At 50.7% G+C, this 25,716-nt stretch overlaps 1 protein-coding gene across 1 annotated transcript; it reads left to right on the plus strand.

Moving 5' to 3' along the window:
• The first annotated feature begins 18,507 nt into the window (after window positions 1-18,507).
• On the plus strand, window positions 18,508-24,958 carry LOC144676100 (perlucin-like protein). The gene is made up of 6 exons (XM_078536612.1): window positions 18,508-18,547; window positions 19,681-19,800; window positions 20,878-20,997; window positions 21,300-21,442; window positions 22,856-22,962; window positions 23,943-24,958. Exons 1-6 carry the CDS (start codon window positions 18,508-18,510, stop codon window positions 24,115-24,117), a joined length of 705 nt encoding a protein of 234 aa, XP_078392738.1. The 3' UTR covers window positions 24,118-24,958.
• Window positions 24,959-25,716: the final 758 nt, after the last annotated feature.

Below are 25,716 nucleotides of genomic sequence, written 5' to 3' on the forward strand. Positions count from 1 at the left end.
CACTTCCCGCACACAGGCTGGTCCCGGGCACTGGAAACGTGCCCGGCTTCCCACATAGAGCAGGATGAGCACACCACGGCTTTGAGCTCTCCTGCCATGACTGACCCCTTTAAATTAAATTAAACCTTTTGGAAGATACTTAATATCAAATAATATCAATTACTCTCGGGCCCTTCAACCCTGCTCCTCGCTGTTACAGAATATAGTCCCTTACAAACGATGAACCACAAAATAAGATCTTAAACACTCTCAGCAATAAAAGCAGTAAACGCTGCCCCGGCCGCACTCATTGTCCTCGAAGGATCACCTCGTTCCCGCCTCACTGAACTCCCTTAGTGACCTTTGCTCCCGCTCAACTCCCGGCTCCTCTCGCGCTTCACTTCAACTGACACAGAGCGCGCAGGGGGCGGGGTCACACAGAGCGGGCTGGGGGCGGGGTCACACTGAGCGGGCAGGGGGCGGGGTGACACAGAGCGGGCAGGGGGTGGGGTGACACAGAGCGGGCAGGGGGCGGGGTTAGACGGGGCGGGGTTACACTGAGCGGGCAGGGGGCGGGGTCACACAGAGCGGGCGGGGGGCAGCGGGCGGGGGTCACACAGAGCGGGCAGGGGGCGGGGTCACATGGAGCCGGCAGGGGGCGGGGTCACACAGACGTCGCAGGGGGCGGGGAGACACGAAGCGCGCAGGGGGCGGGGTCACACAGGGAGGGCAGGGGGCGGGGTTAAACTGTGCGGGAAGGGGATGGGGTGATACAGAGCTGGAAAGGGGCGGGGTTATACAGGGGGCGGAGGGGGTAGGGTGACAGTGCAGGAAGGGGGCGTTGTCACAAAGAGCAGCCAGTGGGCGGGGTCAAACAGTGCGCAGGGGGCGGGGTGATGCAGAGCGGGCAGGGGGCGGGGTCATACAGTGTGGGCAGGGGGGTGGGGAGATACAGAGCGCGTGGGGGCGGGGTCACACAGAGCGGGCAGGGGGCGGGGTGAAACAGAGCGCGTGGGGGCGGGGTCACACAGAGCGGGCAGGGGGCGGGGTGACACAGAGCGCGTGGGGGCGGGGTCACACAGAGAGTGCAGGGGGCGGGGTGACACAGAGCGGGCAGGGGGCGGTGTGACACAGAGCGCGCAGTGGGGGGGGTCGCACGGAGCGGGCAGGGGGCGGGGTTGCACGGAGCGGGCAGGGGGCGGGGTCGCACGGTGCGGGCAGGGGGCGGGGTGATACAGAGCGGGCAGGGGGCGGGGTGATACAGAGCGGGCAGGGGGCGGGGTTACACCGAGCGGACAGGGGGCGGGGTTACAGTGTGCGCGAAGGGGGCGGGGTTACACAGAGCGGGCAGGGGGCGGGGTGACACTGAGCCGGCAGGGGGCGGGGTGACACTGAGCCGGCAGGGGGCGGGGTGACACGGAGCGAGCAGTGGGCGGGGTTTTAGGGAGCTGGCAGGGGGTGGGGTCACACAGAGCGAGCAGTGGGCGGGGTTTTAGAGAGCGGGCAGGGGGTGGGGTCACAGAGCGAGCAGTGGGCGGGGTTTTAGGGAGCGGGCAGGGGGCGGGGTCACACAGAGCGAGCAGTGGGCGGGGTTTTAGGGAGCGGGCAGGGGGTGGGGTCACACAGAGCGAGCATAGGGCGGGGTTTTAGAGAGCGGGCAGGGGGTGGGGTCACACAGAGCGAGCAGTGGGCGGGGTTTTATAGAGCGGGCAGGGGGTGGGGTCACACGGAGCGAGCAGTGGGCGGGGTTTTAGGGAGCGGGCAGGGGGCGGGGAGCCACTTGGCGCGCAGGGTGCGGTGTCACAAGAAGCGGTTAGGGGCGGGGTTTTAGTAACCGTCAGTGTGCGGAGTCAAAGTGAACGCGGAGGGGGCGGGGAGGGGGCGGGGTGACACAGAGCCGGCAGGGGGCGAGTTGATAGAAATCGCGCAGGGGGCGAGTTGATAGAGAACGGGGAGGGGGCGGGGAGGGGGCGGGGTGACACAGAGCGGGCAGGGGGCGGGGGGACACAGAGCGGGCAGGGGGCGGGGAGACTCAGAGCGGGCAGGGGGCGGGGAGACTCAGAGCGGGGAGGGGGCGGGGTTTTAGAGAGCGGGCAGGGGGCGAGGTCAAACAAACCGCAGGGGGCGGGTTGATACAGAGCCAGCAGGGGGAAGGGTGACACGGAGCGCACCGGGGGCGTGGTCACACAAAACGCAGGGGGCGGGCTCAAACAAACGGTAGGGAGCGGGATCACACAAAACGTAAGGGGCGGGCTCACACAAAACGCAAGGGGCGGGGTCACACAAAACGCAAGGGGCAGGGTCACACAAAACGTAGTGGGCGGGGAAACACAAAACGCTGGGGGGTCACAAACCGCAAGGGGCGGGGCCACACAAAAGGCAGGGGGCGGGTCCACACAAAACGCAGGGGGCGGGGCCACACAAAACGCAGGTGGCGCGGTGACACTGCGGGCAGGGGGCGGGGACACACAGAGCGGGTAGGGGGCGGGGAGACTCAGAGCGGGCAGGGGGCGGGGTGACACAGAAGGGGCAGGGGGCGGGGTGACACAGAAGGGGCAGGGGGCGGGGTGACACAGAGCGTGCAGGGGGCGGGGTGACACAGAAGGGGCAGGGGGCGGGGTGACACAGAGCGTGCAGGGGGCGGGGTGACACTGAAGGGGCAGGGGGCGGGGTGACACAGAGCGGGCAGGGGGCGGGGAGACAGAAGGGGCAGGGGGCGGGGTGACACAGAAGGAGCAGGAGGCGGGGTGACACTGAAGGGGCAGGGGGCGGGGTTACACAGAGCGTGCAGGGGGCGGGGTGACACTGAAGGGGCAGATTGCGGGGTGACACAGAGGGGGCAGGGGGGGGTGACAGAACGGGCAGGGGGCGGGGTCACACGGAGCGCAGGGGGCGGGGTCACACGGAGAGCGGAGGGGGCGGGGTCACACGGAGAGCGGAGGGGGCGGGGTCACACGGAGAGCGCAGGGGGCGGGGTAACACGGAGCGCAGGGGGCGGGGTCACACCGAGAGCGCAGGGGTCGGGGTCACAGAGCGGACAGGGGGCGGGGTGAATGGTCACATGTGACTTAGGAGCAGGAATAGGCCATTCGGCCTCTCGAGCCTGCTCTGCCATTCAGTAAGATCATGGCTGATCTTGTCCTTCCCCCACCCTCTCCCCATAACCCTCGAGTCCGTTGTCAATCAGAAACCCGTCTAACTCAGCCTCGAATATATTCACTGACCCGGCCTCCACCGCTCTCTGGGGGAGAGAATTCCACAGACTGACCACCCTCCGAGAGAAGAAATTCCTCCTCATCTCCGTCTTCAATGGGAGACGCCTTATTCTGAAACTGTGGCCCCCACCCCTCGTTCTAGATTCCCCCACGAGGGGGAAACATCTTCCCAGCATCCACCCTGTCGAGCCCCTGTCAGGATCTTATTCAATAAGATGGCCTCTCATTCTTCTAAACCCCAATGGGTACGGGCCCAACCTGCTCAACCTCTTCTCATAAGACAAACCCCATCATCCCAGGAATCAGCCCAGTGAACCTCCTCTGAACTGTCTCTAAAGCAGTTATATCTATTTACTAATAAGGAGACCACAACTCTACGCAGTACTCCAGCTGCGGACTCGCCAAGGCCCTGTACAGCAGCAGTGAAATTTCCCACCCGCTTGACCTGTCCATATCCCTTTGCAGACTCTCTACCTCCTGTTGACGACTGGCTTTCCCACCTATCCTGGTGTCATCGGCAGATTTAGCGACCACACATTCGCTGCCCTGATCCAAGTCACTCATATAAATGGTGAATCGTTGAGGTCCCAGCACTGACCCATGAGGCTCTCTGCTCGTCACATCTTGCCATCCCGAAGAAACCCATTTACTCCTACTCGCTGATATCGGAGAAAGAGAGAGAGAGAGAGACAGAGAGAGAGAAAGGGACAGGCAGAGAGAGAACCAGGGAAAGAAACACACAGAGACGGGGGAGAGAGAGAAGGAGGCAGGTAGACAGAGCGACTCAGAGAACGGGAGAGACAGAGAGAGAGTGACAGAGAGAGAAAGTGACAGAGAGCGAGAGGGTGACAGAGAGCGAGAGGGTGACAGAGAGCGAGAGGGTGACAGAGAGAGAGAGGGTTACAGAGAGAGGGTGACAGAGAGAGAGAGTGACAGAGAGAAAGAGTGACAGAGAGAGAGAGTGACAGGATGAGAGTGAAAGACGGAGGGAGAGAAACCGAGTTTGAGGCGTGGTGAGAGAGATTGAGAGAGAGGGACAGAGAGAGAGAGATGGTGAGAGATTGAGAGAGAGGGAGACTGAGAGAGAGATGATGAGAGAGATTGAGACTGATAGAGACAAAGATAGATGGTGAGAGAGATTGTGAGAGAGAGGGAGACAGAGAGAGAGATGCTGAGAGAGATTGAGAGAGAGGGACTGTTGCCCCTGGAATCAGTACAAACAGCCTCTCATTCTGATCTCAGGGGAAGTGTCATTGTGAAATGGAACGAAGAGGCAGAAACAGTTTTGAGGAAGTTTTTGCCCTGAGAGAGAGAGGGGGAGGGGAGGGAGAGAGAGAGGTAAGAGAGATAGAGGTAGAGAGAGAGAGTGAAACATCAGAGAGAGAGAGACAGAGAGAGGGGAAGAGAGACAGAGAGAGAGAATGAGAGAGAGAGAGAGACAGACAGACAGAGTGGGAAGGAGACAGAGAGTGAGGGAGGGAGACAGACAGAGAGAGAGAGAGAGACAGCAAGGGGGAGAGACAGAGACACAGAGAGAGAAACACACACACACACAGACAGAGAGAAGGGGAGGGAGACAGAGGGAGAGAGGGGGAGAGAGACAGACAGACAGAGAAGGGGGAGGGAGACAGAGAGCAAGGGAGGGAGACAGAGAGAGAGAGAGAGAGACAGCAAGGGAGAGAGACAAAGACACAGAGAGAGAGAGAGAGACACAAACACAAACACATACACACACAAAGAGAGAGAGGCAGAGACAGAGAAAGAGGGGGACAGGGAGGGAGAGGAACATAGGAACATATGACTTTGGAGCAGGAGTAGGCCATTCGGCCCCTCGAGCCTACCCTGACATTCAGTAAGATCTTGGCTGATCTGGTCCTTCCCCACCCTCTCCTCATAACCCTCGACTCCCTTGTCAATCAGAAACCTGTCTAACTCAACCTTGAATATATTCATGACCTGGCCTCCATCGCTCTCTGGGGGAGAGAATTCCACAGACTGACCACCCTCCGAGAGAAGAAATTCCTCCTCATCTCCGTCTTCAATGGGAGACCCTTAATTCTGAAACTGTGGCCCCCCCCACTCCTCGTTCTAGATTCCCCCACGAGGGGGAAACACCCTCCCAGCATCCACCCTGTCGAGCCCCTGTCAGGATCTTATATGTTTCAATAAGATGGCCTCTCATTCTTCTAAACTCCAATGGGTACGGGTTCAACCTGCTCAACCTCTCCTCATAAGACAAACCCCATCAACCCAGGTATCAGCCCAGTGAACCTCCTCTGAACTGTCTCTAAAGCAGTTGTATCTGTTTAAAAATAAGGAGACCGCAACTCTACGCAGTACTCCAGCTGCGGACTCGCAAAGGCCCTGTACAGCAGCAGTGAAACTTCCCTACTTTTACATTCCATCCCCCTCACAATAAACACCAACGCTCCATTTGCCTTCCTAATCACTTGCTGCATCTGCGGACTAACTTCTTGTGATCCATGCACCAGGACACCCAGATCCCTCTGTACTGCAAAGTTCTGAAATCTCTCTCCGTTTAAATAGAATACTGCGTTTCTGTTCTTCCTGCCTCCTGGGCAGGTTCATGTTTTCCCGCGTTACACTCCATCTGCCGAGTTTTTGCCCACCCGCTTGACCTGTCCATATCCCTTTGCAGATTCTCTACCTCCTGTTGACGACTGACTTTCCCACCTATCCTGGTGTCATCGGCAGATTTAGCGACTACACATTCGCTGCCCTCATCCAGGTCACTCATATAAATGGTGAATCGTTGAGGTCCCAGCACTGACCCCTGAGGATCTCCGCTCGTCACATCTTGCCAACCAGAAAAACACCCATTTAACCCTACTCGCTGCTCCCTCTTAGCTGACCAATCCTCTATCCATGTTAATATGTTACCCCCTAGACCATGTGCTCTTATCTTCTGCAGTAACCTTTGACATGGCAGCTAATCACACGCCTGTCGGAGAGAGAGAGCCAAAGAGAGGGAGGCAGAGAGAGAAAGAGACAGGCAGAGAGAGAAAGAGGGAAAGAGACAGACATAGAAAGAGGGAGAGAGATAGACAGAGAGAGGCAAATAGAGAGAAAGATTCAGAGAACGGGAGAGACAGAGAGAGAAAGCGACAGAGAGAGAGAGGTAGAGTGAGAGTGAAAGAGAAACAGAGACAGAGACAGAGGGAGGGAGAGAAAGGGAGATTGCGAAGTGTTGAGAGAGACTGTGAGAGGGAGACAGCGAGAGAGATGGTGAGAGAGATTGAGAGAGGAGACAGAGAGAGAGATGGTGAGAGAGATTGAGAGAGAGGGAGAGAGAGAGAGATGGTGAGAGAGATTGAGAGACGGAGAGAGAGAGAGAGATGGTGAGAGAGATTGAGAGAGAAGGAGACAGAGAGAGAGATGGTGAGAGAGATTGAGAGAGAGGGAGAGAGAGAGAGAGATGGTGAGAGAGATTGTGAGAGAGGGAGACAGAGAGAGAGATGGTGAGAGAGATTGAGAGAGGAGACAGAGAGAGAGATGGTGAGAGAGATTGAGAGAGAGGGAGAGAGAGAGAGATGGTGAGAGAGATTGAGAGACAGGGAGAGAGAGAGAGATGGTGAGAGAGATTGAGAGAGAAGGAGACAGAGAGAGAGATGGTGAGAGAGATTGAGAGAGAGGGAGAGAGAGAGAGAGATGGTGAGAGAGATTGTGAGAGAGGGAGACAGAGAGAGAGATGGTGAGAGAGATTGAGAGAGAGGGAGAGAGAGAGAGAGATGGTGAGAGAGATTGTGAGAGAGGGAGACAGAGAGAGAGATGGTGAGAGAGATTGAGGGAGAGGTACTGCTGCCTCTGGAGTCAGTACAACCAGCCTCTCATTCTGATCTCAGGGGAAGTGTCATTGTGAAATGGAACCAAGAGGCAGAAATGGTTTTGAGGAAGTTTTTGCCCTGACATCGAGTCTGAGGAAAGACTGAGACACATCTGAGAGAGAGAGAGAAGCAGACAGGACAGGAACGGAGGAGAGAGACCCCTCAGACACAAACCATGGAGCAGGACACCGACTACATGAATATGAGAAACATCAAAAACAACACGACAGCCCCCAGTGAACATAGGTTAAACTGTTCAATAGAGGGAGAGAGAGAGAGAAGCAGAAAAACACAGAGAGAGAGAGGCAGAGACAGAGAGAGAGAGGGACAGGGAGAGAGCGGAACATAGAAACATTTGACTTAGGAGCAGGAGTAGGCCATTCGGCCCCTCAAGCCTGCTCTACCATTCAGTAAGATCATGGCTGATCTTGTCCTTCCCCCACCCCCTCCCCATAACCCTCGACTCCCTTGTCAATCAGAAACCCGTCTAACTCAGCCTCGAATATATTCACTGACCCGGCCTCCACCGCTCTCTGGAGGAGAGAATTCCACAGACTGACCACCCTCCGAGAGAAGAAATTCCTCCTCATATCCGTCTTCAATGGGAGACGCCTTATTCTGAAACTGTGCCCCCCACCCCTCGTTCTAGATTCCCCCATGAGGGGGAAACATCCTCCCAGCATCCACCCTGTCGAGCCCCTGTCAGAATCTTATATGTTTCAATAAGATGGCCTCTCATTCTTCTAAACTCCAATGGGTACAGGCCCAACCTGCTCAACCTCTCCTCATAAGACAAACCCCATCATCCCAGGAATCAGCCCAGTGAACCTCCTCTGAACTGTCTCTAAAGCAGTTATATCTATTTACAAATAAGGAGACCACAACTCTATGCAGTACTCCAGCTGCGGACTCGCCAAGGCCCTGTACAGCAGCAGTGAAACTTCCCTACTTTTACATTCCATCCCCCTCACAATAAACACCAACGCTCCATTTGCCTTCCTAATCACTTGCTGCATCTGCGGACTAACTTCTTGTGATCGATGCACCAGGACACCCAGATCCCTCCGTACCGCAGAGTTCTGAAATCTCTCTCCGTTTAAATAGAATACTGCGTTTCTGTTCCTCCTGCCTCCTGGGCAGGTTCATGTTTTCCCACGTTACACTCCATCTGCCAACTCTTTGTCCACCCGCTTGACCTGTCCATATCCCTTTGCAGACTCTCTACCTCCTGTTGATGACTTACTTTCCCACCTATCCTGGTGTCATCGGCAGATTTAGTGACCACACATTCGCTGCCCTCATCCAGGTCACTCATATAAATGGTGAATCGTTGAGGTCCCAGCACTGACCCCTGAGGCTCTCCGCTTGTCACATCTTGCCAACCCGAAAAAACCCATTTACCCTACTCGCTGCTCCCTGTTAGCTGACCAATCCTCTATCCATGCTAATATGTTACCCCCTATACCATGTGCTCTTATCTACCGCAGTAACCAATGATGTGGTGGCTAATTACATGCCTGTTGGACAGACAGAGAAACAGAGAGAGAGAAAGATGGCGAGGCAGAGAGAGAAAGAGACAGACAGAGAGAGAAAGAGGGAAAGGCACAGACAGAGACAGGGAGAGAGAGAGTTGGAGTGAGGCAGACAGAGAAATTCAGAGAACGGGGGAGAGAGAGAGAGAGAGCGACAGAGAGAGAGAGACAAACAGAGAGAGAAAGAGGCAGGTAGAGAGATAAAAAGGGAAAGAGACAGACAGAGTCGGGGGAGTGAGGGAGAGTCACATAGAGAGAGAGATTCAGAGAAAGGGGGAGACAGAGAGAGTGACAGAGAGAGAGAGAGACAGAGTGAGAGCGAAAAAGAGAAGAGAGAGAGGGAAAGAGAGGGAGGGAGAGAAAGGGAGATTGAGAGAGAGGGACAGAGAGAGAGATGGTGAGAGAGATTGAGAGAGAGAGGAACAGAGAGAAATGATGAGAGAGATTGAGAGAGAGGGAGACAGAGAGAGAGATAGTGAGAGAGATTGAGAGAGAGGGAGACAGAGAGAGAGATTGTGAGAGAGATTGAGAGAGAGGGAGACAGAGAGAGAGATGGTGAGAGAGATTGAGAGAGAGGGAGACAGAGAGAGAGATTGTGAGAGAGATTGAGAGAGAGGGAGACAGAGAGAGAGATGGTGAGAGAGATTGAGAGAGAGGGAGACAGAGAGAGAGATGGTGAGAGAGATTGAGAGAGAGGGAGACAGAGAGAGAGATGGTGAGAGAGATTGAGAGAGAGGGAGACAGAGAGAGAGATGGTGAGAGAGACAGAGAGAGGGAGACAGAGAGAGAGAGGGTGAGAGAGATTGAGAGAGAGGGAGAGAGAGAGATGGTGAGAGAGATTGAGAGAGGGAGACAGAGAGAGAGAGAGTGAGAGAGATTGAGAGAGAGGGAGACAGAGAGAGATGGTGAGAGAGACAGAGAGAGGGAGACAGAGAGAGAGAGGGTGAGAGAGATTGAGAGAGAGGGAGACAGAGAGAGAGATGGTGAGAGAGATTGTGAGAGAGGGAGACAGAGAGAGAGATGGTGAGAGAGATTGAGAGAGAGGGAGACAGAGAGAGAGATGGTGAGAGAGATTGAGAGAGAGGGACTGCTGCCCCTGGAGTCAGTACAACCAGCCTCTCATTCTGATCTCAGGGGAAGTGTCATTGTGAAATGGATCCAAGAGGCAGAAACAGTTTTGAGGAAGTTTACGCCCTGACATCGAGTCTGAGGAAAGACTGAGACACATCTGAGAGAGAGAGAGAAGCAGACAGGACAGGAACGGAGGAGAGAGACCCCTCAGACACAAACCATGGAGCAGGACACCGACTACATGAATACGAGAAACATCAAAAACAACACAACAGCCCCCAGTGAACATAGGTTAAACTGTTCAATAGAGGGAGAGTGAGAGAGAGATGCAAGGAGAGGGACAGCGAGATAGGGAGAGAGACAGAGAGGTGGAGATGGAGAAACAGAGAGAGAAATAGAGCAAGAACGAGAGAGAGAATGCCAAGAGTGAGAGAGAGAAAGAAAGATAGGGAGAGTGAGAGAGACAAATATGCATAGAGAGATGGAAAAACAGAAACAGAGAAAGAGAGGCAGAGAGACAGAAAGTGAGATAGAGAGTTTGATAAAGACAGTGCAGGGGAAGTTTTACTCTGTATCTAACCCCGTGCTGCACCTGTCCTGGGAGTGTTTGAAGGGGACGGTGTAGAGGGAGCTTTACTCTGTATCTAACCCCATGCTGTACCTGTCCTGGGAGTGTTTGATGGGGACGGTGTAGAGGGAGCTTTACTCTGTATCTAACCCCGTGCTGTACCTGTCCTGGGAGTGTTTGATGGGGACGGTGTAGAGGGAGCTTTACTCTGTATCTAACAACGTGCTGTACCTGTCCTGGGAGTGTTTGATGGGGACGGTGTAGAGGGAGCTATACTCTGTATATCACCCGTTGCAGTACATGTCCTGGGAGTGTTTGAAGGGGACGATGTAGAGGGAGCTTTACTCTGTATCTGATCCCGTGCTGTACCTGTCCTGAGTATTTGATGCAGACAGTGTAGAGGGAGCTTCACTCTGTATCTAACCCCGTGCTGTACCTGTCCTGGGAGTGTTTGATGGGGAGGGTGTAGAGGGAGCTTTACTCTGTATCTAACCCTGTGCTGCACCTATCCTGGGAGTGTTTGATGGGGACATGTTAGACTGACCTTTACTCTGTATCTAACCCCGCGCTGTCCCTGTCCCTGGAGAGTTTGTTGGGCACAGTGAAGAGGGAGCTTTACTCTGTATCTAACCCCGTGCTGTACCTGTCCTTGGAGTGTTTGATGGGGACGGTGTAGAGGGAGCTTTACTCTGTATCTAAACCTGTGCTGCACCAATCTTGGGAATGTTTGATGGGGACATGTTCGACTGAGCTTTACTCTGTATCTTATCCCGTGCTGTCCCTGTCCTGGGAGTGTTTGATGGGGACATGTTAGACTGACCTTTACTCTGTATCTAACCCCGCGCTGTCCCTGTCCCTGGAGAATTTGTTGGGGACAGTGTAGAGGGAGCTTGACTCTGTATCTAACCCTGTGCTGCACCAATCTTGGGAATGTTTGATGGGGACATGTTCAACTGAGCTTTACTCTGTATCTTATCCCGTGCAGTCCCTGTCCTAGGAGTGCTTGATGTGGACAGTGTGGAGGTAGCTTTACTCTGTATCAAACCCCGTGCTGTCCCTGTCCTGGGTGTGTTTGATGGGTGCGGTGTAGGAGGAGTTTTACTCTGTATCTAACCCCGTGCTGTCCCTGTCCTGGGTGTGTTCGATGGTGATGGTGTAGAGCGAGCTTTACTCTGTATCTAACCCCGTGCTGTACCTGTCCTAGGAGTGCTTGATGGGGACGGTGTAGAGGGAGCTTTACTCTGTATCTAACCCAGTGCTGTACCTGTCCTGGGAGTGTTTGATGGGGACAGTGTAGAGGGAGCTTTACTCTGAATCTAACCCCGTGCTGTACCTGTCCTGGGAGTGTTTGATGGGGACGGTGTAGAGGGAGATTTACTCTGTATCTAACCCCATGCTGTACCTGTCCTGGGAGTGTTTGATGGGGGACGGTGTAGAGGGAGCTTTACTCTGTATCTAACCCCGTGCTGTACCTGTCCTGGGAGTGTTTGACGGGGACGCTGTAGAGGGAGATTTACTCTTTATCTAACCCCATGCTGTTCCTGTCCTGGCAGTGATTGACGTGGACAGTGTAGAGGGAGCTTTACTCTGTATCTAACCCCGTGCTGTACCTGTCCTCAGTGTTTGATGGGGACAGTGTAGATGGATCTTTACTCTGCATCTAACAACGTGCTGTACCTGTGCTGGGAGTGTTTGAAGGGGACGGCGTTGAGGTAGCTTTACTCTGCAACTAACCCCGTGCTTTTCCTGTCCTGGGTGTGTTTGATGGGCACGGTGTAGAGGGAGCTTTACTCTGTATCTAACCCTGTGCTGTACCTGTCCTGGGAGTGTTTGATGGGGACAGTGTAGAGGGAGCTTTACTCTATATCTAACCCCGTGCTGTACCTGTCCTGGGAGTGTTTATTGGGACAGTGTAGATGGAGCTTTACTCTGTACCTATGGTTGTTCCCCGAATCCTTCAGCTGCCTGGGCCCGAAACTGCAAAAAACTCTCGCTGAACCTCTCCGCCTATCTATCTATCTCTCTCTTTCTCTCCCTCTGCCTCAATTTCTCTGTTTCTCTCTCCTCCTTTAAGATGCTACTTGTACCGATCTCTGTGTCTGAGCTTCTGCATTCCTGTCCCTAATATCTCCCTGTGTGACTCGGTCTTCGATTCTCTTTGATAAGCCTCCTGTACCGTGCGCTGGGATGTGAAACGAGGGATATAAATGAGTAACGTGGTTGTTGTTCCTCTCGATAAGGGAGGTAGATATGTCACCATTGTCTGTTCCGTGCAGTAACACAGGCTGCTCAACATGGGCCAATCTTTACTTCTCTATTCCAGATAAAACTGGGCAGGAAACAGCTGGAGGAAGAAGATCAATAACTTCAACACATCTTGGCATCGCCTGCTTCATTGTCTTAATCATCAGTTTGGCTATTGCAATAGGGCTGGGAGTCCAAGGTAGGAAGTTGAACCTCACACTGAACCTGTTACAGAGAGTGAACGGAGGTTATACTGAGCTCCTTTATTTTCTCACCCTCTGTCCGTAAGCAGGGGTGTTTTCATGTTGGAAATAGGCTGTGGTGCGTTTACCCAAACCCTCAGTTTGTGAGGTCAGACTTTAAAGGGAGAAGCAGCAACATCTCTCTAGGTTTAAATCAGCAGCGTAGATTATTCATACATTCAAACCCTCTCACACTAACACTGATATATTCCACACCCCTCACTGTAACACTCTGATATATCCCACACCCCTCACTGTAACACTCTGATATATCCCACACCCCTCACTGTAACACTCTGATATATCCCACACCCCTCACTGTAACACTCTGATATATCCCACACCCCTCACTGTAACACTCTGATATATCCCACACCCCTCACTGTAACACTCTGATATATCCCACACCCCTCACTGTAACACTCTGATATACCCCACACCCCTCACTGTAACACTCTGATATATCCCACACCCCTCACTGTAACACTCTGATATATCCCACACCCCTCACTGTAACACTCTGATATATCCCACACCCCTCACTGAAACACTCTGATATATCCCACACCCCTCACTGTAACACTCTGATATATCCCACACCCCTCACTGTAACACTCTGATATATCCCACACCCCTCACTGTAACACTCTGATATATCCCACACCCCTCACTGTAACACTCTGATATATCCCACACCCCTCACTGTAACACTCTGATATATCCCACACCCCTCATTGTAACACTCTGATATCTCCCACACCCCTCACTGTAACACTCTGATATATCCCACACCCCTCATTGTAACACTGTGATATATCCCACACCCCTCACTATAACACCTCTGATATATTAGGCACCTCTCACTGTAACACTCTGATATCTCCCACACCCATCACTGTAACACTCTGATATATCCCACACCCCTCACTGTAACACTCTGATATCTCCCACACCCATCACTGTAACACTCTGATATATCCCACACCGCTCATTGTAACACTCTGATATCTCCCATACCCATCACTGTAACACTCTGATATATCCCACACCCCTCATTGTAACACTCTGATATATCCCACACCCCTCACTGTAACACTCTGATATATCCCACACCCCTCATTGTAACACTGTGATATATCCCACACCCCTCACTGTAACACTCTGATATATACCACACCCCTCACTGTAATACTCTGATATAACACACACCCCAAACAGTAACAATGTGATATGTCCCATTCCCCTCACTGTCACACATTTATATATCCGATTCTCCTCAGTGTAACACTCTGATATGTCCTACACCATTCTCCCTAATATTCTAATGTATCCCACACCCCTCACTGTAACACGATGATATATACCATATCTCTCACTGCAATACTCAGATATATCCCAAATCCCTCACAGTAACACTCTGATATATCCCACACCCCTCACAGTAACACTCTGATATATCCCACACCCCTCACAGTAACACTCTGATATAACCCACACCCCTAACTATAACAATCTAATATGTCCCACACCCCTCACTGTAACACTCTGATGAATCCCACACCCCTCACAGTAACACTCTGATATACCCACACCCCTCACAGTAACACTCTGATATATCCCACACCCCTCACTGTAACACTCTGATATATCCCACACGCCTCACTGTAACACTCTGATATATCGCACTCCCCTCACTGTAACACTGATATATCCCACTCCCCTCACTGTAACACACTGATATATCCCACACCCCTCACTGTAACACCCTGATATATCCCACACCCCTCACTGTAACACTCTGATATATCCCACACCCCTCACTGTAACACTCTGATATATCCCACACCCCTCACTGTAATACCCTGATATATCCCACACCTCTCACTGTAACACCCTGATATATCCCACACCCCTCACTGTAACACTCTGACATATCCCACACCCCTCACTGTAACACTCTGATATATCCCACACCCCTCACTGTAACACTCTGACATATCCCACACCCCTCACTGTAACACTCTGATATATCCCACACCCCTCACTGTAACACTCTGATATATCCCACAAACCTCACCTCGAGACGGGCTGTATGGGCCTCCTCCTGATTCTTTGTAACAGGGTTGAGAGGGGCTGAATGGCCCCTTCCTGTTGCTGTGTAACTGGATCAAGAGGGGCTGAACGACCTCCTCCTGTTCCTAATGTTTCGATGTATTTCCCTGAATTAAGTCTTTACAATTTTGCAGTCTCTCTGTCCGAGCGGTTGGAAAGTTCGTAATCATCATTGCTTTGAATTCTTAACAAAGAAAGTTAACTGGGACTCGGCAAACCTACAACGTGAATCCCAAAATTCACACCTCATCATCATAAATACAGAACAGGAACAGGTGAGAATGACAGACGCATCTGTCAGAATGAGATAGAGAGAAAATATCCCTCTGCACCGTCCCCATCAAACACTCCCAGGACAGGCACAGCACGGGGTTAGATACAGAGTAAAGCTCCCTCTACACTGTCCCCATCAAACACTCCCAGGACAGGGACAGCACGGGATTAGATATAGAGTAAAGCTCCCTCTACACCGTCCCCATCAAACACTCCCAGGACAGGTACAGCACGTGGTGAGATACAGAGTAAAGCTCCCTCTACACTGTCCCCATCAAACACTCCCAGGACAGGTACAGCACGGGGTTAGATACAGAGTAAAGCTCCCTCTACACTGTCCCCATCAAACACTCCCATGGTAGGTACAGCACGGGGTTAGATATAGAATAAAGCTCCCTCTACATGAACGAGGGATCCAGCAGTCGATGAGCTGAGACCGGGGTGGTTCTGGGCGATGTTACGGAGTTGGGAAGAGGCCGTCTTGGTGACGATGTGGATATGAGGTGGGAATCCCATTTCCAGGTTATACATGACCCCAGGGTTGTGAACAGTCTGAGTCAGACTCAGGGAGTTCCCAGGATGAAGTCAGTAACTCGGGAATGGATTTTGGAACAGAGACGGAAAAAAACAGCTTCAGTCTTCCTGATATTTAATCAGAGGGAATTAAATGTTTGAGTATGTTTGAGTGTGTGTGTGTGTGTGTGTGTGTGCATGCACGCACGGTGGGTCGGGGTGTGTGTATGTGCCTCTGTGTGTGTGTATGTCTGTGCATGTACATCTGTGTTTCTTTGTCTCTGTGTGTGCGCATTTGTGCTTGTGGGCATGTGTGTGTGCAAGTGTGTGTGCATGTGTTTGTGTGTGTGCAAGTGTGTGTGCATGTGTTTGTGTGTGTGAATGTGTGTGTGTGTGTGTGTGTGTATGCGTGTGAGTTTGTGAGTGTTTGTGTGTGTGAGAGAGAGCTTTAGAGTGTGTGTGTGGTCCAGAGTGTGACATTATGAACACTCCTTCCCCGGGTTTTAAATGTAAATAAACTAACCCAAGATGATCATAATGTGAGTTTGCTGTGAGTGATTAGTAAAGTGGATCAGACACACTGAGGGTTTGGGAAAACAAACCACAACACACTTCACAAAGAATTCAAAACACCTTCTGCGTACGGACAGTTGTTGAGAGACACAAGTACAGTTTGCCTGTCCCTCTCCTGTCCAGAACAGTTCGTTCTGAGGAACCTACCAACACAGACATGTGTACAAGATCTCCAACTTTGTAATACTGCTCCCAAATTCTCAATTCCTTCATACACCAACCTACGTACTTTTGCTGTAACCATTCCTCTCCCGACGCTCTGTTATGACACAGCAGATGATGTGTGCCAGGCGGATCAAATCCACGAGGGAATCCTGATCATGTGGTCACAACTGTTTTGCAATTTATATTTTAATTCGAGATGCCTGCCCTGAATTCAGTAATAATAAGTCCACCAAGACTCTAGAGATTTTTTTACTAACCTAAATTAAACATTCATTAACAAATGAAATGATTGTAAGCACATACACGGGTCGACACATTACTACTATAATAACTCAAAAAAGCCCCTAATTAATCGAGCTTCCAGCTACACCCCCATTAAGGCAACAGGAAAAATCAATTAGACTTTCAAACAGATCCAGGCAAATCATGACAATACGGTGTACAGTAGAATCCAAAGTGTGTTTTTCCCAGCTTCAGTTTCTGTAGACAGCAGCTTAATGCTGGAGGCTTTTCACACTTCTGGTAGATCTTGCAATGCCTTTCTCTGTGACACACAGCTTCTTCTCCTTTATACACGTTTCTCCCTTTTAATGTAAATCCCATTGTTCCCAAAAGTCTTTGGATCTTTACCTTTCTCATAATATAAATCTCTTTATGATGCTAATACTATCAGTAACCATAGTGAAAAATAAACACACTGCTTGGCCTCGCTTCTCTGGCAAGGCATGCACATCTCTTTGAAATTCAAACTACTCTGATTTATCTAAAAATGCAAATTCTCCTCACCGCACATTCTAAAACTTCAGCCATGTTTACCTATTTTAAACCGAGCTTCTTTTCATGAATCTCAGCCTCCAGACCAGCTGTCTCCAAGCCGATTAAACACAGAAAAACGATCCAAACCCCACTTTGCACCTACTTTTACAATAAATCACAATAACATTCTGAGAATGATTATACTTCCATAACAGCTCTTTGCCGGTGTCTCCGAGTTTTTATTTATTAGTTCATGGGTTGTGGACACCCCTGGCTTGGCCAGCATTTATGCCCATCCCTAATCGCACTTGCTCAGAGGGCATTTAAGGGTCAACCTCATTGCTGTGGGTTTGATGGGGGTGGTCTGCATCTCGAAACTTACAAATTACAAAAATGGGTTGTAACAGTTGTTTCAAGTCTGGGATTTGAATTTGAAGCCCTCGGCCTTTACCCTTGGCTGTGACATAATAAGGTTACATTCAGATCAGACATGGTCTTACTGAATGGTGGGGCAGGCACAACGGGCTGAATGGCCTCCTGCTGCTCCTGGTTCCTATGCTCACATGTTCGTATGGATGCACCTACGCTCACTGCCTGGTCAGTGAAGGCAAGATCTGACTTCAATGCTCACCAGGAGGACCAATAGGAAGAATAACCTTCCACTTTGGAATAAAATGACAAGTGATATTTGCTCCCAGGTTATTGGTTAGTGTTTCCAGGAGGGTTCAGAGGGTCATTCAGTGTATGTGTGTGTGTGTGTCAGTGTGAGTGTGTGTGTCAGATTGTGTGTGCATGTGAGTGTGTGTCAGTGTCTGAGTGTGTGTGTGTGTGTGTGTGAGTGAATGTGTGTGTGTGTGTCAGTGTCTGTGTGTGTGTGTGTGTGTGTGTGGGTGGGTGTATGTGCGTGTGAGTGTGTGTCAGTGTTTGTGTGTGTGAGTGTGTGTGTGTGTGTCAGTGTCTGTGTGTGTGTGTGTGTGTGTGAGTGTATGAGTGTGAGTGTGTGAGAGTGTGTGGGTGTGTGTGCATGTGAGTGTGTGTCAGTGTCTGTTTGTGTGGGTGAGTGAGTGTATCGACCTTTTCCAGTTATAACAAGCAGTCGAGATGCTTGTGAAATGATTTTGAATTCTGCCGATGTTCCCTGAAGCCAGGTTGGCTCTCCCTGTGCTTGGCAAAAATGTAAAGCCTTCATCAGCTGCTGTACATGGTTAACTGAACCAGTTTGTCACACAGATCTCAGAGGAAGTGGCATTATAAAAAGGAACAAAGTAGAAACAGTTTTGAGGAAGTTTACGCCTTGCCATCGAGTCTGAGGAAAGACTGAGACACATCTGAGAGAGAGAGAGAAGGAGACAGGACAGGAACGGAGGAGAGAGACCCCCTTCGACACAAACCATGGAGCAGGACACCGACTACATGAACATGAGACACATCAAAAACAACACGACAGACCCCAGTGAACGTAAGTTAAACTGCTCGACAGAGGGATAGAGTGAGAGAATTAAAGAGAGGGACAACGAGATAGAGAGAAACAGAGAGAGGTGGAGATGGAGAAACAGCGAGAGAAATAGAGCAAGAATGAGAGAGAGGTCAACAAGAGTGAGAGAGAGAGAGAAAGGGAGAGTGAGAGAGACACAGAAGCATAGAGAGCGAGAGGGGAAAACAGATAGAGAGAATACGAGAGACAGAGAGTCAGAAAATGAGATAGAGTGTTTGATAAAGATAGTACAGGGAAAGCTTTACTCTGTATCTAACCCCATGCTGTACCTGTCCTGGGAGTGTTTGATGGGGACAGTGTAGTGGGAACTTTACTCTGTATCTAACCCCGTACTGTACCTGTCCTGGGAGTGTTTGATGGGGACAGTGTAGTGGGAACTTTACTCTGTATCTAACCCCGTGCTGTACCTGTCCTGGGAGTGTTTGATGGGGACAGTGTAGAGGGAGCTTTACTCTGTATCTAACCCCGTGCTGTACCTGTCCTGGGAGTGTTTGATGGGGACAGTGTAGAGTGAGCTTTACTCTGTATCTAACCCCGTGCTGTACCTGTCCTGGGAGTGTTTGATGGGGACAGTGTGGTGGGACCTTTACTCTGTATCTAACCCCGTGCTGTACCTGTCCTGGGAGTGTTTGATGGGGACAGTGTAGTGGGAACTTTACTCTGTATCTATGTTTATCCCCGGAAGTCTTCAGCTGCCTGGGCCCTGAGCTGCAGAGAAATCTCACTAAACCTCTCCTCCGAAATATATGTCTCTCACTCACTCTGTCTCTCTTTATTTCTCTCTCATTGTCTCCCTCTTTATCCGTCTCTCTCTATCTGTCTGTGTCTCTCTCGCTACCCTCCTTAAGACTCTCCTTGTACCAATCTCTGTGTCTGAGCTTTTGGTTTCCTGTCCCTAATATCTCCCTGTGTGACTCGGTGTTCGATTCTCTTTGATAAGCCTCCTGTACCGTGTGCTGGGATGTGAAACGAGGGATATAAACGAGTAACGTGGTTGTTATTTCTCTCGATAAGGGAGGTAGATACGTCACCATTGTCTGTTCCGTGCAGTTACACAAGCTGCTCAACATTGGCCAATCTTTACTTCTCTATTCCAGGTAAAACTGGACAGGAAACAGCTGGAGGACGAAGCTCAATAACTTCAACACATCTTGACATCGCCTGCTTCATTGTCTTAATCATCAGTTTGGCAATTGCGATAGGGCTAAGAGTCCAAGGTAGGAAGCTGAACCTCACACTCAAACTGTTACAGAGAGTGAACGGAGGCAATACTGAACTCCTTTATTTTCTCACCCTCTGTCCGTAAGCAGGGGTGTTTTCATGTTGGAAATAGGCTGTGGTGTGTTTACCCAAACCCTCAGTTTGTGAGGTCAGACTTTAAAGGGAGAAGCAGCAACATCTCTCTAGATTTAAATCAGCAGCGTAGTTTATTCATATTTTCAAACCCTCTCACACTAACAGATATATTCCACACCCCTCACTGTAACACCCTGATATATCCCACACCCCTCACTGTAACACCCTGATATATCCCACACCCCTCACTGTAACACCCTGATATATCCCACACCCCTCACTGTAACACTCTGATATATCCCACACCCCTCACTGTAACACTGATATATCCCACACCCCTCACTGTAACACTCTGATATATCCCGCACCCTCACTGTAACACCCTGATATATCCCACACCCCTCACTGTAACACTCTGATATATCCCACACCCCTCACTGTAACACCCTGATATATCCCACATCCCTCACTGTAACACTCTGATATATCCCACACCCCTCACTGTAACACCCTGATATATCCCACATCCCTCACTGTAACACTCTGATATATCCCACACCCCTCACTGTAACACTCTGATATATCCCACACCCCTCACTGTAACACTCTGATATATCCCACAGCCCTCACTGTAACACCCTGATATATCCCACATCCACATCACTCACTCCAGCTCTGTTGTGACATAGACAGGTGTCGGAGTGGGCAGGTAGGGGATTGACAAATTTTGACACAGAGAAGTGTGAAGTGATTGATTTTGGCTGGAAGAATATGTAGAGTCAGGTTCAATCGAGGCATTCAAGGGGGCATTGGATGGTTATTTGAACAGATAAAATGTGCAGGGGTACAGTTGAGAAAAGGCAAGGTGATGGCACTGGGTCCTAATGCTCATTTGGAGAGCCGGTGCAGACACGATGGGCCAAATGGCCTCCTTCTGTGTGCTTCAGACCCTGTGGTTCTTTGATCCTGTGAGTTCTGTGACCCTGTGATTCTCTCAGTCCTACAGATGGACAAGAACATGACGGGGCTGAACGGAAAGATCCAGAACATGTCCGAGACCCTTGAAAAGACACGTCGGAACCTCAGAGCCATCTGCACCGCTCTCCGAAACTGCTCGGGTGAGTTGGTGCTGAATGGGCCTCCACCTGCTCCCATGTAACAGGCTTGAGAGGGGCTGAATGGCCTCCTCCTGTTCCTGTGTAACAAGCTCGAGAGGGGCTGAATGGCCTCCTCCTGTTCCTGTGTAACAGGTTCGAGAGGGGCCGAATGGGCTCCTCCTGTTCCTGTGTCACAGGCTCGAGAGGGGCTGAATTGGCCTACTCCTGTTCCTGTGTAACAAGCTCGAGAGGGGCTGAATGGCCTCCTCCTTTTCCTAATGTCCCGATGTATTTCTCTGAACGAAGTCTTTAAAAATTTGCAGAGTCTCTCTGTCCTAGCGGCTGGAAAGTTCATAATCATCATTGCTATAGATTGTCAATGGAGAGCAAGGAGTGGAACTCGGCAAAACTACAATGTGAATCCCTAAATTCACACCTCATCATCATAAATACAGAACAGGAACAGGTGAGAATGACAGACGCATCTGTCAGAATGAGATAGAGAGAAAATATCCCTCTGCACCGTCCCCATCAAACGCTTGCAGAACAGGTACAGCACGGGGTTAGATACAGAGTAAAGCTCCCTCTACACCGTCCCCATCAAACACTCCCAGGACAGGTACAGCACGGGGTTAGATACAGAGTAAAGCTCCCTCTACACCGTCCCCATCAAACACTCCCAGGACAGGTACAGCACGGGGTTAGATACAGAGTAAAGCTCCCTCTACACCGTCCCCATCAAACACTCCCAGGACAGGTACAGCACGGGGTTAGATACAGAGTAAAGCTCCATCCACACCGTCCCCATCACACACTCCCAGGACAAGGAAAGCACGGGGTTAGATACAGAGTAAAGCTCCCTCTACACCGTCCCCATCACACACTCCCAGGACAGGGAAAGCACGGGGTTAGATACAGAGTAAAGCTCCCTCTCCACCGTCCCCATCCAACAATCCCAGGACAGGTACAGCACGGGGTTAAATACAGAGTAAAGCTCCCTCTCCACCGTCCCCATCCAACAATCCCAGGACAGGTACAGCACGGGGATAGATACAGAGTAAAGCTCCCTCTACAGCGTCCCCATCAAACACTCCCAGGACAGGGAAAGCACGGGGTTAGATACAGAGTAAAGCTCCCTCTACACCGTCCCCATCAAACACTCCCAGGACAGGTACAGAACGGGGTTAGATACAGAGTAAAGCTCCCTCTACACCGTCCCGATCAAAGACTCCCAGGACAGGTACAGCACGGGGTTAGACACAGAGTAAAGCTCCCTCTACACTGTCCCCATCAAACACTCCCAGGACAGGTACAGCACGGGGTTAGATACAGATTAAAGCTCCCTCTACACCGTCCCCATCAAACACTCCCAGGACAGGTACAGCACGGGGTTAGATACAGAGTAAAGCTCCCTCTACACTACATGAACGAGGGTTCCAGCAGTCGATGAGCTGAGCCCGGGGTGGTTCTGGGTGATGTTACGGAGTTTGGAAGAGGCCGTCATGGTGACGATGTGGATATGAGGTGGGAATCCCATCTCCAGATTAAACACGACAACAGGGCTGTGAACAGTCTGGTTCAGACTCATAGAGTTCCCAGGAAAGAGTCGGTAACTCGGGAATGGAGTTTGGAACAGAGACGGAAAACAAAGCTTCAGTCTTCCCGATATTTAATCAGAGGGAATGAGGGAGAATTTCCTGAGAAAAGAGTTTGAGGCATTTTGTGTATCAGTTGTGTGTGTCAGTGAGTGTGTGTGTCCCTGTGTGTGTGTGTGAGTGAGTGAGTGTGTCCGTGTGTGTTTGTGTGTGTGTTTTCTGTGTCACTGTGAATTAAGGCAATAAAACTAACTGTTCACACCAGATCATTATATCTGCTGCAGAATTTCATAAATAAATCTGTCGAGAACAATCTTGGGACTTACTGGATCGGACTAACAGATCGAGAGACTGAAGGAAACTGGAAATGGGTGGATGGGACCCCAGTGAGGTGAGTCCCAGCGTCGCATGGAGAGAGAGAGCAGGACAGGGGGATTAGATTGGGATTGATACAGGGCTATGGGGAGAGAGCGGGACAGTGGGATTAGTTTGGGGATTGATACAGGGCTATGGGGAGAGAGTGGGGCAGTGGGATTAGTTTGGGATTGATACAGGGCTATGGGGAGAGCAGGACAGTGAGATTAGTTTGGGATTGATACAGGGCTATGGGGAGAGAGCAAGGCAGTGGGATTAGTTTGGGATTGATACAGGGCTATGGGGAGAGAGCGGGACAGTGGGATTAGTTTGGGATTTGTACAGGGCTATGGGGAGAGAGCGGGGCAGTGGGATTAGTTTGGGGATTGATACAGGGCTATGGGGAGAGAGTGAGGCAGTGGGATTAGTTTGGGATTGATACAGGGCTATGGGGAGAGAGCGGGACAGTGGGATTAGTTTGGGGATTGATACAGGGCTATGGGGAAAGAGCAGGACAGTGGGGTTAGTTTGGGATTGATACAGGGCTATGGGGAGAGAGCGGGACAGTGGGATTAGTTTGGGATTGATACAGGGCTATCGGGAGAGAGCGGGGCAGTGGGATTAGTTTGGGATTGATACAGGGCAATGGGGAGAGTGCGGGGCAGTGGGATTAGTTTGGGGATTGATACAGGGCTATGGGGAGAGAGTGGGGCTGTGGGATTAATTTGGGGATTGATACAGGGCTATGGGGAGAGGGTGGGGCTGTGGGATTAATTTGGGGATTGATACAGGGCTATGGGGAGAGGGTGGGGCTGTGGGATTAGTTTGGGGATTGATACAGGGCAATAGGCAGAGTGCGGGGACAGTGGGATTAGTTTGGGATTTGTACAGGGCTATGGAGGGAGAGCGGGACAGTGGGATTAGTTGGGGATTTGTACAGGGCTGTAGGAATCTTGCTGATTCTGTGCAGGAATGTGTTGGATTTTTATCGGTATTTTTTATTTCCCCATTTCCCAGTTTTACTCGATGGGAGCAGGGTGAACCGAATAATGTGAATGGTAATGAAAACTGCACCATTATCAGAATAAACGGCTGGAATGATGCCAGTTGTACCGATCGCCTCTCTTTCATCTGTGAGAAAAGGGCACTGCCCAGCGTCGAGGCAGCTGATATTGAGAAATATTGTTCCTGAAGAGAGACTGGGACACAGAACGAGAGGGTCAGGATTGTCCAAAGATCCCCAGCCCCTCCTCCCTTCCCCACAGTCCCTGACTGCCCGAGGCCACGTCCGTAAGGTGAAAGTTCATCTGTTCCCCTTCTCCCCGAGGAGGAGCCTCCCGCAGCACCACCAGTGGTGGGAGGGGGGAATGACAGCGTGAAGGTTGACATTGGAAAACCCCATTATAAATCCAGGCAGGAATCCGACAAAATGTTACAGGACAGAAGCCCTGCATTTCTCTAGCACCTTTCACTAACTCAGGAGATCCCCAATGTACTTTTGCAGCCAATGAAGCAACTCCTTACAATATTTTCATAGTTGTCATGTTAGAAATGAGGCATTCAATTTGCGTGCAGTAAGCTCTTTTCTTCTCAGACTCTGGAAATCATGTGAGCTCAATTTCATCTCTGTGGTTCTTGTACTGTTATTATCCATAGTTGTAAAAGTTTCCTTTGTCTATCCTCCATTACTGTGCCTGTGTGTGAGTGTTTGTGTGTATCCGTGTGTGCATATGTGTGTCTGTATATGTGTGCGTCTGTGTGTGTGTGTGTGTGCGTGTGTGTGCGTGGGGCAATGTTTTTTTGTGTGTGTCTGTATGTGTATGTATTTTTGTATGTGTATGTTTGTGTGTATATGTCTGTGTTTGTGTGTATGAGTGTTTGCTTGTGTGAGTGTCTGTATGTGTCCGCGTGTGAGTGTGGGTGTTTGTGTATATGTGGTGTGTGACTTGTGTGTGTGTGTGAGTGTGAGTGTGACATTGTGAACATTCCTGCCCCGGGTTTTAAATGTAAATAAACTAACCCATGTTGATCATAATGTGAGTTTGCTGTGAGTGATTAGTAAAGTGGATCAGACACACTGAGGGTTTGGGAAAACACACCACAACACACTTCACAAAGAATTCAAAACACCTTCTGCATACGAACAGTTGGTGAGAGAGAGAAGTGCAGTTTGCCTGTCCCTCTCCTGTCCGGAACAGTTCATTCTGAGGAACCTACCAACTCAGACACATGTACAAGATCTCCAACTTTGTAATACTGCTCCGAACTTCTCAATTCCTTCATACACCAGCCTACGCACTTTTGCTGTATCCAATCCCTTAGGTGTGTCCGGTGTCCTGATGTTTATCCAGGAAGTGACCACAATGAGCAGGAAAACACAATTGCTTCTTTTACCGATTAACTGAAATCTGTGTCCCTATCTTCCTCGCTCCTTCCCCTAATGGGACAGTTTCTCCCTATCTATTCACGTTGCTGCTATCCCTTTCATCCCATGGGCTATAACTTTGCTCACAAGCCTGTTGTGTGGCACTGTATCGAATGCCTTCTGGAGGTCCATGTGCACCACATCTACAGTGATACCCTCATCGACCCTCTCTCTTCCCTCATCAATATAACTCCAGCAAGTTGTTTAAACAGTATTTTCCCTGAACAAATCCGTGCTAGATTTCCTTAATTCTCCTGCGTCTGTCCTTGTGATGATTTAATTTTCTCCTGGTTATTGTTTCCAGAAGCTTCCCCACCGTCGAGGTTAAACTGTCCGGCCTGTAGGTGCTGGGTTTATCTTTTCACC

Source organism: Cetorhinus maximus, unplaced genomic scaffold, assembly GCF_964194155.1.
Source record: "Cetorhinus maximus unplaced genomic scaffold, sCetMax3.hap1.1 HAP1_SCAFFOLD_1353, whole genome shotgun sequence".
Classification (NCBI taxonomy): Eukaryota; Metazoa; Chordata; class Chondrichthyes; order Lamniformes; family Cetorhinidae; genus Cetorhinus; species Cetorhinus maximus.

What these genes read in the sequence shown, in the direction of transcription:
- LOC144676100 (XM_078536612.1), top strand. Translation starts at nt 18,508, where the DNA reads ATGAGACACATCAAAAACAACACGACAGACCCCAGTGAAC. An exon ending in GATAGGGCTAAGAGTCCAAG is followed by an intron (nt 19,801 to 20,877) that starts GTAGGAAGCTGA and finishes TGATTCTCTCAG; the next exon opens with TCCTACAGATGGACAAGAAC. An exon ending in CGCTCTCCGAAACTGCTCGG is followed by an intron (nt 20,998 to 21,299) that starts GTGAGTTGGTGC and finishes AAAAATTTGCAG; the next exon opens with AGTCTCTCTGTCCTAGCGGC.